A 17,514-nucleotide genomic window follows, 5' to 3' on the forward strand; every position below is an offset into this window, starting at 1 on the left:
TAGAACAGATGCGTCCAGCTCGTGTGAACTCACCATAGGGGATAGAAGTGTGTTACCTGCGGTGTCCGCTCTAAATGAAGATGTTTCACTCTTACACCTTGTAGGATTACCTGACAATATAGATCTAGAAAAGGAACTTGGTTGGAAGGATCATTGGAGGAAAATCGTAAATTGCCGGGATGGTTGTGCCGGATACAATCCTCTTTTTTTTCTATGTTGGCTGCACCTCACCAGCAAGATCGGCGGCCACCACCGAAGGTCCAACCCAGACAAGTTGTATGGTGTGGGGAGCGCCTTACCCTCCTCCTCTAGTTCAGCGATTCGTCTGAGCTCCGCTGTTGCGATCCTATAGATCACTGTGAATTTATTCTGTTATTTAAAGTACAATCATGGTTCATGATTTTCTTTTATATTTCATGATTGTTTGGAGCAACTGCGGCGATTCGTCATTCAATACAATATGATGACAATTTTCTACCACTATATTATTAGCACTCCATCTTCAGCTGGGTATTACATATACTTACATTATTATTATACTTATTACACTTCTACTTATTACATTACTTATACTTACCACATAAGAGTGAATTGATTTGCCATCATGGACTCACTTTGGCTATATTAGCCCAGAAGTTTGACAGCCATGATAGTCAAACAACACAATCTACATAACTCCAAGAGTTACACACGTGGTCAAAATTGTTGGTCGCCCTCGTTTAATGAAAAGAAAAACCCACAATGGTCACAGAAATGACTTGAATCTGACAAAAGTAATAATAAATTAAAAATCTATGAAAATGAAGAAATGAAAGTCTCTGGAGCTGATGGTGACGCAGCAGAGTTGGTTCAGCTCTCCACAGGCAGAACTTAGCTCCAGGGCAGGAAATGGTGATGTTATAGATGTTGTTGGTGCGGTGTAATGCAAGTGATGGTGCAGATAATGACCAGTCCACAACTTAATGGCGGTTTCCTCTATCTTTACTTGCGGTGGTTAGGCAGACCGGGGCACTCGTACTAGCTAGTAGTAGAGGTCCGGGCGGCCTGGGAGCAAGTTGGGGAATCCACCTCACCAGGTGTAGTTGGAGGCCTTCCCTCTGCGCTAATCTCTTTGGCCCTGCTGCGTATAGCTATGCTGCGGCCCTCGTCCCTGAGTAAAACATCTTTTTCCTGACCCGTATAGCAGGCAGCTCGGGCCTTCCTGGAGTGTCGCTCCCACGTGGCGGTGCTGCGCCCTATGTGCTGCTGTGTTGCCGGGCGTCTGGTGGGGCCAGGAGACCTATTGCTGCCCGGCACCATATTAACATTTCACTCCTAGGGGGCATTGCAATGGGGAATGGATCACTCATCCTGACACTGCCGACTGCTCCACCAGACAGCTCTACCTGTTGTCTTCTCATCAGGGCTCTGATCTCCTTCTGCAGAACTCGCTGATGACTGGAACTGGCGGTCTCTGCGACCTGCTGCAACTAAAGAATAATTTCCCCAAGACAATTCTCTATCACATTGGTGCCTATAGTTATCATGGGATGACTTTCTCGGCAATCAATATCAACAATAATCATCCCTTGTGATGGCAATTCTACTCGGCCAACTTTTATGGTCACCTCTTTATACCCCACCTGAGGCAAGGGCTGACCATTGCTGGCATAGATACTAAGATGTTCATCTGGACGACGGGTAATGTCTGAATCAGTCCAGTATTGCTTATAAAGGATATATGGCATCGTGGTCACCTGGGACCCAGTGTCCAGCAACGCGTTCATCGGGATGCCATCAAGCACGACAGGCAGGACCGGTCGTCCTCCCACGTATTTGTCTCGCAGCTTTGTGGGCCTGGTCGTCTTACTCCTGGGGGTTGGCCCTCTGCCCCAGGGGTTGCTCGTTTAAATTGAAGAATCTTGCGTAGTGTCCCACCTTTTGACAGCGGCGGCAGATGGGTTGTCCATCCTGGTCGTAGCGATCGCTGTTCCTCCCTCTGATCGGTGGAATCCTTCTCTGTTGTCGCCACGGGACGTCATCTGGACTGGAAGCCAGCTGGATCTTATCCTTTGGAGACACTTGCATGGCCTGCACGGTTTTGGTTAGTGTAGTCACACTTTTGGTCAGCTCCTGGACCTGAAGGCGTAGGTCTGCAGACGGGTCATTGTCTAGAGTCTGCGCGTCAGCCTCCACAGGTGCTGGGGGAAAGGACGCCACCTCCTGGTGGCAGGTGATAGCTGGGTGCCGATGGGATGCAGCGCCGCCTGGGGTTGGTTCTCGCAGCACCCGGATGGCTCAATCTTTAAATTGCGCAAAGTCCAGATCAGGGTTTTGCAGAGCCATAATGCGCAGCTGTGTCCGGTGAGCGCTGGACAGGAGCCCCTCAATAAACTGCTCAGTTAGCAATCTGTCCTCGTCTCGCACACTGTCGGGGTCTACCTGTTTAATGGCCCGCAGCGCCTCCTGCAGGTTTAGAGCATAGTCCCGTACACTGTCCTGCACCCTTTGTTTGCACCTGTAGAACTTCATTTTAATCTCTGCTGCAGTGCGGGTGTCAAAGGTATCCTTCAACCGGGCCAATATTTCCTTGACAGTGCCTTTGTCCCTGCCCGGCCAGGACTTCACCTCTCTTTGGGCTGCACCGATTAGCTGGCCTATGAGGATGGTGACTTTCTGCTCCTCAGACAGGGGGTACACTTCGAACAAACTGCGCAGTCTCTCCCCAAAGTCGCTCAAGGTGTGTGACTCCCCTGAGTACTGGGGCAACCACGCCGCCCCTAGTATATATGGCATTGATAACGGCATTACAGTGGCAGGGGCCGCGCCCGCGGCTGAATCCTCTCCCAAATTGGGCGCCAGGTCCTGGGTTTCTGCTGAGGTACCAGTATGCTGCCCTGCCGGCGAGAGGGATCGCTTACCCGGCAGTTCCGGATCGGGGCCTCTTGCTTCCCCTCGGCTGACGGCAAATGACGTGATGACACAGTTCAGCAAAGTCTATGGCACACAGGACCCGGTTATACCGGGCTTCGAATCCTGTTCGTGACGCCAAGTTGACGCACCCCCTGGGCCGTGGGGTACTCTGTAGCCGGGCCGGTCGGTGCTGGGGATGTCACGGTGGCAGTGATCAGGTCCTTGACCTAGGGCAGTCAATTAAAGGGAAAGTAAAAGGGTAAATACATTTTTAGAGATAATGTTCGTGACGCCACCTGTGGTATGTGTTATGTTCTGCTACCAGAGCTAAGGAAAGAGAGGAGATCTGTCCCTACGATAGAACTCAGCTAAATCCCTACGATGTAACAGGGGACCTGATCCTGCGATCAGACCTGCTAAAGTCCTAAGCTAGTCTGTACGGAGACCTATAGATGTGGGGAAGGAATCCCTACAAGTACTAAGGACTGGGAGGAAAATGGGACACCTCCTAACAGAAATAGTAGCAGACAGACGAACAAACAAAACATATAGAACACTGAGGTCCGTAGACCAAGCAAACTAACAGAGTTAGATACAGAGCACAGGCTAGCTAGAAAGTAGTTATACAATGAAGTCCAGCAAAGCCAGAAGGGCGGAGCAGGATTAAATAGGCCAACAAGGTCATGTGACCAGCAAAGGAAAAAACCTAAGAGCAAGGTTCTAACAGTATGCAGTTATATGGGGCCGCCGCTGCGGTGCAGATACTCTGGAGCTGATGGTGACGCAGCAGAGTTGGTTCAGCTCTCCACAGGCAGAGCTTAGCTCCAGGGCAGGATATGTAGAATTGTGGAGGTACATGTTGTTGGTGCGGTGTAGTGCAGGTGATGGCGCAGATAATGACCAGTCCACAGCTTAATGACAGTTTCCTCTTATCTTTACTTGCGGTTGTTAAGCAGACCGGGGCACGGGTACTAGCTGGTAGTAGAGGTCCGGGCAGCCTGGGAGCAAGTTGGGGATCCACCTCGCCAGGTGAAGTTGTAGGCCTTCCCTCTGCGCTAATCTCTTTTGGCCCTGCTGCTTGAAGCTGTGCTGCGGCCCTCGTCCTTGAGTAAAACGTCTTTTTCCTCACCCGTATGGCAGGCAGCTCGGGCCTTCCTTAAGTGTCGCTCCCACGTGGCAGTGCTGGGCCATATGGTGCTGCTGAGCCTCCGGGCGTCTGATGGGGCCAGGAGACCTGCAGTCTCCTGCCCTCCGGATTCTGCTGCTGGGCCTTCAGTGCCCCACAACCACGGACTCTGGTGTCCGGTTCCTTTGCGCTTCTCTCCTCTGGGGCGAGCTTGTACACAGCTCCCTTCCCCAGGTCCTTCCCTCTCCTGTCTCCAACTCCTCTCAACTAACTCTTACTAACCCCACCTCCAGATTCCAGTTTGAAGGGGAGGAGCTCCCCTTTCTGGTCTGGAGCCAGGAAAGTGTTGTATGCTGGTAAACCTGATTAGGGGACCCTTCCTTGCTTCCAGGCATGGCATCACCCCCTGTGAGGGAGGCAATGCCACTGTGGCAAAAGAACCCCTGGGGTGCCACATGTACCACACTCAACATGGACCAGAGGAAGCAAAGAAAAGAGTTGTCTCAGGAGATTAGAAAGAAAATTATAGACAAGCATGGTAAAGGTTATAAGACCATCTCCAAGCCGCTTGATGTTCCTGTGACTACAGTTGCACATATTATTCAGAAATTTATGATCCATGGGACTGTAGCCAACCTCCCTGGACATTGCTGCAGGAGGAGAATTGATGACAAATCAAAGAGATGGATAATACGAATGGTAACAAAAGAGCCCAGGATAACTTCTAAAGAGATTAAAGGTAAACTTCAAGCTCAAGGAACATCAGTGTCAGATCGCACCATCCGTCGTTGTTTGATCCAAAGTGGACTTCATGGGAGACACCCAAGGAGAACACCATTGTTGATAAAAAATAATAAAAAAGCCAGACTGGAATTTGCCAAACTACATGTTGACAAGCCACAAAGCTTCTGGGAGAATGTACTATGGACAGATGAGACAAAAAATTTTGGCAAGGCACATCAGCTCTATGTTCACAGATGGAAAAATGGAGCATATCAAGAAAAGAACATTGTCCCTACTGTGAAACATGGTGGAGGCTCTGTTATGTTCTTGGGCTGCTTTGCTGCATCTGGCACAGGGTGTCTTGAATCTGTGCAGGGTACAATGAAATCTCGAGACTATCAAGGGATTCTAGAGAGAAATATGCTGCCCAGTGTCAGAAAGCTTGGTCTCAGTCGTAGGTCATGGGTCTTGCAACAGGATAATGACCCAAAACACACAGCTAAAAACACCCAAGAATGGCTAAGAGGAAAACATTGGACTATTCTGAAGTGGCCTTCTATGAGCCCTGACCTAAATCCTATTGAGCATCTTTGGAAAGAGCTGAAACATGACGTCTGGAAAAGGCAACCTTCAACCACGAGACAACTGGAGCAGTTTGCTCATGAGGAGTCTCCAAAATACCTGTCAAGAGGTGCAGAAGTCTCATTGACAGTTACAGGAATCGTCTGATTGCAGTGATCGCCTCAAAAGGTTCAACAAAATATTAAGTTAAGAAGAACCATCATTTCTGTCCAGGCCGATTTCATCAGGTTAATTTTTTTTAACTTCTGTGGAAGTAGAAAAGCAATGTCTGACTTTCATTTGCTCATTTTCATAGATTTTTAATTTATTATTACTTTTGTCAGATTCAAGTTATTTCTGTGACCATTGTAGGTTTTTCTTTCATTAAACGAGGGGTACCAACAATTTTGACCACGTGCGTAACTCAACAAATGGAGAACCTATCCAGCCGGGAATTGCGCACCTGGTGGGATCATAACACCCTCAAGAAATACCTGGAGAAGGAAATGATCCTATGAGGTCTACGACTTAAAAAGATTCCTACGTACATTTTTTCGGAGGATTTTTTTCTCCAAATGTAATGCAATCCTGTCTCAATGCTCATTGAAACTGATGGATTTAACAATTTCAGGTGAAGAAGTAAGATTAAAACAACTAAAATCCGATATAGAAAAGACTCACGCAACTTTATCCAAGTTTACTAGTTCCTATGATTATGACATTTTGACCAAAAAAAAATGACTGACACAATCTAAATGCCCTGGAGAAAAACCATTCTGAAAATCCAAAAATCCAACAAGAATGATACAATTTACACTTGGAAAAAACAAATACCCAGAGGAAACAAATACCAAACCGGTCCTCCAACACCGATACGCACGACGCCAAAAGAAAGGAACAAGGAAAACAGTGTTTTCTTTTTCGTTCCTCTGACAACAATACCACTGATTGCGAAACAGACGTCTCCTGCCCTGACCCGAATGTGTAACACGAACGGTCACAACCATTATCACAAAACACATCAGGAGGAGGAGGAGGAGGAGAGGCAGAAGAACCAGGAGGAGACGTATGGAAACGCTACAGTACAAGGAACAGGAAGAAGAGTCATTGTCTACAGCCAAAAATCGGGAAAGTCTCCTGATACCCCAAATATTCTGTCTTCTACTGTTTTGGCCGAGGGTTTAATTTTCGTTCCCAGTCAAGATTTTCGTTCCCGGTCAACGAATTCACCGGACTACTGACTGTTAAAGAACAATTTTTTTGTGGATCAACAATCGGACAATGCCACCAGTGAGCCCATTTATTCACAATTTCCCCCCCAACGCTGCTCCTCTTTCCTTCCTGGAACAGAAGGATCTTGTCGTTAATGGATTGAGATTGTCATGAATCTCAACTTATAGATGATGACGGTCAAGTGACACCTAAAAATGACACGGATTATCCTCTTCATTCAAGAGTTCCCTCCTTGGATCTTTTCCAAACCTTTATCTAACGTGATGAGAAATTCTTGCATGAACAGCCAGGGTGCAAAATCACCGTAGAAATGTAAGTGGCAAAGTCTTCACGGCCATTGGTGAATAAATCTACCTTCTGCAGGCCGTACAGTCCGCAATCTAACGCAATAAAAGAGATTATTTTACAACACATACTGTATCTATTGTCAATCCGGATGAAACCCTCCGGAAAATCATTGATGGGGGATGTAGATGTGATGCCAGGAGGGGACGTTCACTTGGGAATATCCTATCCCCGAGCATGGTGCCACAATCACAACCATCATCCTCGCGGCTTTCCTCTAGAGCACGGATGTCAAACTCAAATACACAGACGGACAAAATGTAAAGCTCGGACAAAGTCGCCGCCAACCTTGATATTTACTAAAAAACATGTCTACAATTGAGGAAGTTTTTACTTATCAAATATAACGATGAACCTTAAAGGCTTCGTTCCACGAACAAAGTACATTTTATTAACAGATCTTAGAATAAAGTATTGTAACAATATAATATGTTATGTAAGAGTGATAAAAAGCAAATGGCCCAATGGCCGAATATAAATATGTAAAAGGATAAAAAACCATGAATAATACATATAATAAAGTATGCTGCAATCAAAAGGGCCCCCAAACATAGTATGATAACGCCACAGGGAATTGCTCCACAGTACCTCCACATGCACGGTATGATGATACAGTGTAATGGACCCCACATAGTCCTCCATACAGAAAAATGGGCCCCACATAGTCCTCCATACAGAATAATGGGCCCCACTTAGTCCCACATACAGAATAATGGCCCCACATAGTGCTCCATACAGTATAATGGCCCCACATAGTCCTCCATACAGTATAATGGCCCCACATAGTGCTCCATACAGTATAATGGCCTCACATAGTCCTCCATACAGTATAATGGCCCCCACATAGTCCTCCATACAATATAATGGCCCCACATAGTGCTCCATACAGTATAATGGACCCACATAGTCCTCCATACAGTATAATGGTCTCACATAGCCTTCCATACAGTATAATGGGCCCCACATAGCCTTCCATACAGTATAATGGGCCCCACATAGCCTTCCATACAGTATAATGGGCCCCACATAGTCCTCCATACAGTATAATGGCCCCACATAGCCTTCCATACAGTATCATGGGCCCCACATAGCCTTCCATACAGTATAATGGCCCCACATAGCCTTCCATACAGTATAATAGGCCCCACATAGCCTTCCATACAGTATAATGGGCCCCACATAGTCCTCCATACAGTATAATGGCCCCACATAATCCTCCATACGGTATAATGGGTCCCATATAGTCCTCCATACAGTATAATGGCCCCACATAGTCCTCCATACAGTATAATGGCCCACATAGTCCTCCATACAGTATAATGGGCCCACATAGTGCTCCATACAGTATAATGGCCTCACATAGTCCTCCATACAGTATAATGGCCCCCACATAGTCCTCCATACAATATAATGGCCCCACATAGTGCTCCATACAGTATAATGGACCCACATAGTCCTCCATACAGTATAATGGGCCCCACATAGTCCTCCATACAGTATAATGGCCCCACATAGCCTTCCATACAGTATAATGGGCCCCACATAGCCTTCCATACAGTATAATGGCCCCACATAGCCTTCCATACAGTATAATGGGCCCCACATAGCCTTCCATACAGTATAATGGGCCCCACATAGCCTTCCATACAGTATAATGGGCCCCACATAGTCCTCCATACAGTATAATGGCCCCACATAATCCTCCATACGGTATAATGGCGCCACATAGTCCTCCATACAGAATAATGGGTCCCATATAGTCCTCCATACAGTATAATGGCCCCACATAGTCCTCCATACAGTATAATGGCCCACATAGTCCTCCATACAGTATAATGGGCCCCACATAGTCCTCCATACAGTGTAATGGCCCCACATAGTCCTCCATACAGTGTAATGGCCCCACATAGTCCTCCATACAGTGTAATGGCCCCACATAGTCCTCCATACAGTATAATGGCCCCACATAGCCCTCCATACAGTATAATGGCCCCATATAGTCCTCCATACAGTATAATGGGCCCCACATAGTCCTCTATACAGTATAATGGCCCCACATAGTCCTCTATACAGTATAATGACCCCACATAGTCCTCCATACAGAATAATGGGCCCCACATAGTCCTCTATACAGAACCTTAACAAAACAGCACATGTTGAGAACAAAGAGAGGATCTCAGCAGGGGGCTTGCCTGTCAGCTCAGCTTAGGCTGCAGAGGGACAGTCACACTGAAGCCCCCCATCCCTTCTCTCTTACAGTTGGGAGTCGGGTTACGCTGTGCTTTGAGACCTGACAACCAGGGAACATATGATTATTCTAGATTATCCTTCACAGACCCCAAAAGACTGCAGAGAAAGGTGGAGAGACAGACCCCAAAAAACGGCAGCGAAAGCTGGAGAGACAGACCCCAAATGACTGCAGCAGTAACTGCAGAGATAGGTGGTCCTACAAAGTACTGACTGACTGGGGTGTGAATACTAATGCACCTCACAATTGTCAGATTATTATTTTTACAATATTCGTATCGTTTCCTTTACAAATCCTTGTTACTTTGTGTTGATGTCACATAAAATACATTTAAGTTTGTGGGTGCAATGTGAAAAAATGTGGGAAAGTTCACAGGGTGTGAAGACTTTTTCAAGTCACTGAATATAAGATGATAAACCAGATGTTGCATCTGTCTCTGCGCCAACTTGATGGACTACAGTATAAAGAGACAAACAGGCTGTCTGTCTTCTACACGGCTGTGCTGCCGCCAGTGCTGATCGCCCACACTCAGCCGGGCGTCTACTCCCTGTCCATCATCTCATCTATACTCCAGCGCTGCTGCTGCTCTTCCTGACCCGTTACAACCACAAGTCTCCTGTCCATCATATTCCATACTGTGCAGCTGCTGCCCCTACTATTAACACAGCTGCTTTAAACTTTTGAACAGCTTTTTTATAATATACACAGTGAAGAAAATAAGTATTTGATCCACTGCCAATTTTGCAAATTTTCCCACCTAGAAGAATGGAGAGGTCGGTAATTTTTATCGTAGGTCACTTCACCTGTGAGAGACAGAATCTAAAAATAAATCCAGAAAATCCCATTGTATGATTTTTACATAATTAATTTGCATTTTATTGCATGAAATAAGTATTTGATCACCGACCAACTAGCAAGAATTCAGCCTCTCACAGACCTATTCTTCTTTAAGAAGCCTCCTACTCTGCACTCATTACCTGTAATTAATTTCACCTGTTTGAACTCGTTACCTGTATAAAGGACAGCTGTCCACACACTCAATCACACTCCAACCTCTCGTTTCGAGCACAACCGTGCTCTTAGACTCAGTGACGGTTGTGCTCGAAATGCGTCCAGTGTGTTTCTACCTATTTGATCCCCTCACAACCCCCAAGTGGCTGTAACCTTATCCCTATCTTTTAATGGATCTAATAAAGGATGTAAAATTTTTACATCGTGGAAGCTGGAATTTTACTTCTTGCAAGTGTGCCTCGCTTCTGGCAGGGACGCTTTCCGCGCTTCACTGCACAAACTTATGGGATTGCTACAAAGGTTGAGGTGATAATTTTTTGTATTATACTAAGGACACCAGGGACAAAATTGTAGACCCGCACAAGGCTGGTCTACAAGTCTAGTCAAACAGCTTATTGAGAAGGTAACAACTGTTGGAAAAATTATTAGAAAATGGAAGAAACACAAAATGACTGTCAGTCTTCTTTGATTTGGGGCTCCATGCAAGATTTCACCTCGTGAGGTAAGGATGATCCTGAGAAAGGTCAGGAATCAGCCCAGAACTACAGGACCTGGTCAATAACCTGAAGAGATCTGGAACCACAGTCTCAAACATTACCGTTAATAACACACTACTCAGTCACGGATTAAAATCCTGCAAGGCACGCAAGGTCCCCTTGCTCACGCCAGCACATGTCCAGGCTCGTTTGAAGTTTGTCAATGACCATCTGGATGAAACAGGGGAAGCATGGGAGAAGGTTATGTGGTCAGATGAGACCAAAATAGATTTTTTGATATCAACTCCACTCGTCGTGTTTGGAGGAAGAAGAAGGATGCGTACAACCCAAAGAACACCATACCATCCGTGAAGCATGGTGGGGTAAAAAATCATACTTTGGGGGTGTTTTTCTGCAAAGGGAACAGGATGACTGCACCATATTGAAGGGAGGATGGATGGGGTCATGTATCGCAAGATTTGGGCCAACAACCTCCTTCCCTCCGTAGGAGAAATGAAGATGGGTCGTGACTGGGTCTTCCAGCAGGACAATGACCCGTAACACACAGTCAGAGCAACTAAGGAATGGCTCCGTAAGAAGCATTTCAAGGTCCTGGAGTGGCCTAGCCAGTCTCCAGACCTGAACCCAATAGAAAATCTTTGGAGGGAGCCAAAAATCAATGTTGCCCAGCGACAGCCCGAAATCTGAAAGATCTGGAGAAGATCTGTATGGAGGAGGGGGCCAAAATCCCTGCTTCAGTGTGTGCAAACCAAGAACTACAGGAAACGTCTGACGTTTGTAATTGTAACAAAGGTTTCTGGACCAAATATTAAGTTCTGTTTTTCTATTGTATCAAATACTTATTTCATGCAATAAAATGCAAATTAATTATGTAAAAATCATACAATGGGATTTTCTGGTTCTTATTTTTAGATTCTGTCTCACAGGTGAAGTGACCGACGATAAAAATTACAGATCTCTTCATTCTTTGTATGTGGGAAAACTTGCTAAATAGGCAGTGTATCAAATACTTATTTTCCCCACTGTATATGTAATTGATATGTCATCCACATTGTCGCACAATATGAAGTCATCTCCGCCACTCACCCAGCTGAGCGTAGATCTCCCCGGTCTCATCCTTGTTCATTTTAGCACATCCTCGGTTGTCCACCAGGGTGATGGTCTCCGTCAGCTCATACGCGTTCCTTATCATGGTCTCAGGCTTCTCCTCTGACCCGGCCACCTTTGCATGGGTCGTATAGGGTCCATCACACACCACGTACTTACAGGAGTTAATGAAGGAGGATTTCCCATGACCCGTGTAACCAAAGAGCTGCAGGAGAACCCGGGAGTATCCCTGATTACCATGAGGCCCGTTATTCAGGCTGAAGTTCCTGATATAATCTCTCATGGACCGAGAATCCATAGCTGGTTCTGGAAAGGAGCAGGTTCTGGTGACGAGCTGTTTCTTTGTAGAGGAGTTGGTTCTGTGCGGAGGATCTGGTTCTGTGGAGAACAGCTGGTTCTAATGAGAGGAGCTGGATCTGTAGAGGAGCTGGTTCTGGTGAGAAGAGCTGGATCTATGGAGAGATGCTGGATCTGGTGAGAAGAGCTGGATCTATGGAGAGAGGCTGGATCTGGTGAGAAGAGCTGGATCTATGGAGAGAAGCTGGATCTATGGAGAGAGGCTGGATCTGGGGAGAAGAACTGGTTCTAATGAGAGGAGCTGGTTCTGGTGAGAAGAGCTGGATCTATGGAGAGAAGCTGGATCTGGTGAGAAGAGCTGGATCTATGGAGAGAAGCTGGATCTGGGGAGAAGAGCTGGATCTATGGAGAGAAGCTGGATCTATGGAGAGAGGCTGGATCTGGGGAGAAGAGATGGATCTATGGAGAGAAGCTGGTTCTGGTGAGAAGAGCTGGATCTATGGATAGAAGCTGGATCTATTGAGAAGAGCTGGTTCTGGTGAGAGGAGCTGGTTCTGGTGAGAAGAGCTGGATCAGTGGAGAGGAACCGGTTCTACAGAGAGGAGTTGGATCCGTGCAGAGAATCTGATTCTGGTGAGAAGAGCTGGCTCTTGTTATAACAAGTGGGATGTTTTTCTCTTTCTGGCAAGTGTAATTATTCACCATCTTTTGAAGGTGAAAGTGAAAGTAAAACTTTCCGGTTACTTCTATATAAAGGACACCATATTAACCCATTGTGAAGCAGAAGAAATAAGAAGCCGGCCATCGCCCTCTCCTTCTTTCCTCTATATTTTGTACAATTTATAAATATGATTAAAATTAACATGTTTGTGTCCTATTCTCCAGTTGCGTCTTCTATGGCCCAATGTAGGGCAGGGAGAGGTCATCAGAGCGTGCAGAAGATCCTGCTCCCTCGGAGTCACACTCAGGACCTCAGCTCACACAGGACCTCTCCCCAGACCTATAAGCCCGGTGGGGGCCAGGATTCATTAATAACTTATACTGTGCTTCTGTCTGTGGTCGCCAGACGGCTCTTAGCTTTCTTTGTGTTGGCTTCTCTGAGGTCATGTTCACACATTCAGTATTTGGTCAGTATTTTACATCGATAGTTATAACCAGGAGTGGGTGAGAAATGCAGAAATGGTGGCGAGTTTCTATTATACTTTTCCCTCTCCTGGTTTTGGCTTACGAATACTGATGTAAAACACTGACCAGTAAAATACTACCACGAGTAGCCCTGACTCCAAGGGCCGGCTCTGAATGTCAATGCTCAGGCGAGGTCCACCACTGAGTTGTAGTATTTGTTAGAAGGCTCAGCCGTAACTTTCAACATAACTAGAAAAACAGATACAACAAGCTGCACAAGCTTTCAGTTGTCCCTACCCCATTCCTTGGAATGCAAGCGCAAGTATGCAGCCAGCCACCCACACACCCACAGGCTGCAATACTATACTGTCAAATTTTTGACAGCTGCTTGCACTTGAAATGTGGCCTTTCAGGCTCATGGAGGCGGAAGCTTTTCATAACCTCATGCCGGCGGCGGCCGGGTGTCAATACTCGGTCCCCAGCCGCCACTATATTTCCCGGTATCGCCTCCGCCTTCCACAAGCACGGCTCCCACAACATTACCCGTGCCCTCCCCAGTGCACTTACTGGGAAGGACCGCCTAACCACAAACACGTGGACATGTGAATGTGGACAATGACGGTATGGAGCCAGTCCACAACTTTTTTTGGCTGAGAGTTGTATTTAGCTCGGTGAAAGGACTGGCATAGAGGGAAACCGTATCTACCCTGCGTGTCATTTCTCCTGGGAAGTCCTCTAATGCAGCTTGTTGCGGAAGCAATGGCAGCCCGTCCAACATCAACTCGCACTTGTCGGTGGTGCTTTGACACACACACATCTTTCTTTGCGCATTTAATTAAGGAAGTCCTCTAAAGCTGCTTGCACTTGAAATGTGGCCTGAACATTACTGCTGGTACTTTTCTGTGGGAATTTGCTTGTGACGCGCCCCCTGGGCCGTGGGGTACTCAGTAGCAGGGCCGGTCGTTGCTAGGGGAGATGTCACAGTGGCAGTGACCCGGTCCGTGACCAAGGGCCTTCAATAAAAGGGGTTTTAAAGAAAAGGATTATAGCTTTTATGAAATGTTTGTGACGCCACCTGTGGTATGCGGCTATATGGAGCCAGCGCTGCGGTGCAGATGTAGCACCCTGAGGATTCGGCTGCTACAGGAGTATTGCACCTCAACCCAGAGGTGTGATATTCCACTCCCGGGTAAGGATGGAGTGTGGAACTGAGCTCGGTAGGCTGCATGCACTACACACATCCCATTTCCGGGGAACAGGCCGACGGTACTCCCACTTAGAAATGTGCAGGTACGACCGAGTCTGTTCCTGGCTGGAGTGGGAGGGGGGTGGTACATCCCATGTAGTGTAGGGGCAGATAGGGGGAGCAGCCTGGGTAAAGATAGGAGCTCATTGGGTGCTGGTCACCTGAGCTCACACATAGAGGGTGTATATAAGGTGGGCACCAACTAAGATCAGGGTCAGATGCAGAGGATCAGATGCAGAGAGTCAGTCAGCTGCAGAGAACAAGTCAGGAGCAGAGGAGAGAAGAAAGACAAAGACCCAGAGTGAGAGAGGAGAAAAGAGAGAGACCCAGAGCACAGAAGAGAAGGACTCTGAGATCCCAACTAAAAGCACCGGGTGAAGAGTCGGCATCAGGGTACCGGAACCCAAGCTGGTGGGGGTAAAAACATTCCCCAGCCAGAGACCGGAGACCGTGGGCAGCGTCTGCCACGGTCACCCATCACATCCACCCCGAAGGCACACCACATGAAGGGTCAGGGAACCCAGGGCCAAGGGTGTCCCAACAGAAGGCCCGAGGGAGCTGGACCTAGGTGGATTACTGGTGGGGACGGCCAGAGAACGGGACAGAAAGAGAGCTCAGGGCCACGCTCCGGACTTGTTTGGGGGTTGGCTGGATCCAGGACCTGGTGGACGCAGCACGGCTCGGGTGGTCACTAGCAGCTGGAGTGACCAGTACAACATCTGCAGTAAGTAAACACCCTTAACTGCACAACCCGACTCTGTCTTCACTGCCGTCTGCACTACACCACCACAACCCCCATCCTCTGCGCCTGTCCCCTCTGAGGCTATATCCCTCCCGTTGGGGGTGATCCCACCAAGCTGCGCATCCACCATCAGCCTCAGCGGACCCTGCTGCAGCGGCGGCCACAGTGACCGCATCACAACGGGTGGCGTAGTCGACACAAAAGAACTCTTAATAACATCTGTAGGACTGCCACATAACACTGAGCTTGACGCCCTGGGCACGGGCCGGGTCACAGCCGCTCGGAGACTACAACCCCCCATCTGATCCGGTGCCGGGTATTCCCCTCAAAAAGGAATATGTCCCAGGGGGCGCGTCAACTTTGGCGTAGTCGGCAGGATTACGTGCCCGCAGCACCCGGGTACTGCGTGCCTGAAGAAAAGTGCAAGTTTACCTCAGAAAGAAGTCTCCCGCCGGTTCCGGAGGGTCCACGCCATCGGACTCCATCACCAGTCGTTTCCCGCCGATTGTCCGCCATTTCCAACTTGTTCCCGCCATCTGCAGAGTTTCCCGCCACTGGGCGACGCTTCCCGCCAAAACCGCAGATTTCCCGCCTTGGAAGAGCAGCGGACGCCATTATGGGCGTGCCAAAGGAGGGCAAGAGGCCACCTCCCATCGTGGGCCAGGACAGAAAATGGCGCCAAAAGTGGAAACCGCCCCCACCAACAGAGACTGTGATGCTGGAGGTGTCTGTCAGCGTGAAAGAACTACCCCTGGAGCTGACAGTCACCGAGTTGCCCCGGGACCGCCCTCGAAGTGGGAGGAGACGAAAGAAAAGAGCGAAGATGGGTGCCGCCTGGAGCAGTCTGGAGCGAGCGCACCCGGAGACAAGAAGTCTGGAGAGGAGTAGCAGAGAAGCTCACCCGGAGATGTCCAGAGAGCAGAGCAGCACCGGCCCGCTGGCCAGGAGCCTGCTGGAAGAAGAGCAGAGCAGCACCGACCCGTTGGTCAGGAGCCTGCTGGACACCACGACCCCACTAGGCCTAGTGGAGGTCCTTGCACAGCTCCCCCGAGACCGGGAGTGTGCGCAGACAGCCCTGGAGGGCCTCGCACGGAGGATGGCCCGGGTACAGCGCGAGATATTGGCGGAATGGAGCCGGGAGATGGCCCAGCAAGCTGAAACCAAGACGCAAGCTGAAACCAAGATCCGGAGCACGCCAGCCGAGATGAGGAAGGAGACCGCCTCTGAGGATGGCGCGGGAGGACCCAAGGCCGGAGACGGCGCCGAGGAGGGAGCCGAACGCAGGGAGGCAGGTAAAGGGGACGCCTATACCCCAAGCCGTGACACCGCTTACCTGCCCCAGCTCCCCGTCGCAGAGCCCGAAAGTCCCCCTGCTGTGCCCGAAAACGCCATGTCACCGACGCAGACTAGGCCCCAACCGGAAGCCGCCGCCGCGACCCCTGTGACGTCACACGCCTCGACCCCGAGCGTGACCAAGCAGGAAGTACCACCAGCCTGGTCGCAGGGCCTAGAAATCCCGGGCGCCGCAACACCAACAGCGCCCCCTACCTCTGCGGAGCCTCCGGCCTGGTCGCAAGGCCAGGTAGCCCAGGGCGCCGCCGTATTAACGGTGCCCTTCACCTTCCAGGTGCCCCAGGCCTGGCCGCAAGGCCTGGGCAACCCGGGCGCCACCACCACCGCGCCCGCACCCGTAAAACCAAGGGTGCCGCGTCTGGGAGAGGACTTGTTTGCCCAGCACACGTGGCCGGACGGGCAGCCTTTCATCTGGCCCCAGAAGTATTACGAACTGGAGCACCAGAGGAGGGTTGGGGCCATGTGTGCACCCCTGATTCCGGCTCCGAAGCCCGTAATAAGGATCTCGCCCCCGCTAGCGGAAGCACAGTTTGAGTGGGACCCCACCGGAGAAGATCTAATGGGGTTCACTCAGGAAACTAGGGCAGCTGCAGCAGAGCGTGCGGAGTGCTGCCGCCAACAGCTCGAGGAGTTTGCGAGGGAGCGGAGAGAGAGGCGGGTCCGGGAACAACAGGCCCAAATAAGGAGCGCCGAGCAAAAGAGCCGGACCAGGAGGGACCCCCGTGCAGCGCACAGTCCCCGTACCACCGGGACTGTAATCAAGTTTAACCAGCAGCACGGGTGGGGCTTCATCAGAGACAACAACACCCCCGGCGACGTCTTTGTCACGCGCAGAGACGTGGAGTCCCATCTGCCGGAGGGGCACAGAGGTCGTGACCTCTACATCGGAGACGAGGTCACCTTCACCCAGCACAAGTGTGCCAAAGGACCTTACGCCCTCCACGTACACCGCCTGACGGAGGAGGAGTTGCGGTGCGAGGAGGAGGAGCAAGAGGACCCGGACGGGTC

At 49.3% G+C, this 17,514-nt stretch overlaps 1 protein-coding gene across 1 annotated transcript in view; it reads right to left on the reverse strand.

The window, feature by feature from the left end:
• The window catches only part of LOC141161271 (uncharacterized), a 50,117-nt gene extending 37,358 nt beyond the window's left edge, over positions 1-12,759 (reverse strand). Inside the window, exon 1 of the mRNA XM_073646067.1 lies at positions 11,723-12,759. Within this exon, the coding sequence (XP_073502168.1) occupies positions 11,723-12,041 (319 nt within the window). The 5' untranslated portion in view covers positions 12,042-12,759. The remainder of the gene's footprint in view (positions 1-11,722) is intronic.
• Between the last annotated feature and the right edge of the window lie 4,755 nt (positions 12,760-17,514).

The sequence above is a fragment of the Phyllobates terribilis genome, unplaced genomic scaffold (assembly GCF_046119375.1).
Source record: "Phyllobates terribilis strain yellow unplaced genomic scaffold, ASM4611937v1 Scaffold_9__5_contigs__length_417890890, whole genome shotgun sequence".
In the NCBI taxonomy this organism is placed as follows: Eukaryota; Metazoa; Chordata; class Amphibia; order Anura; family Dendrobatidae; genus Phyllobates; species Phyllobates terribilis.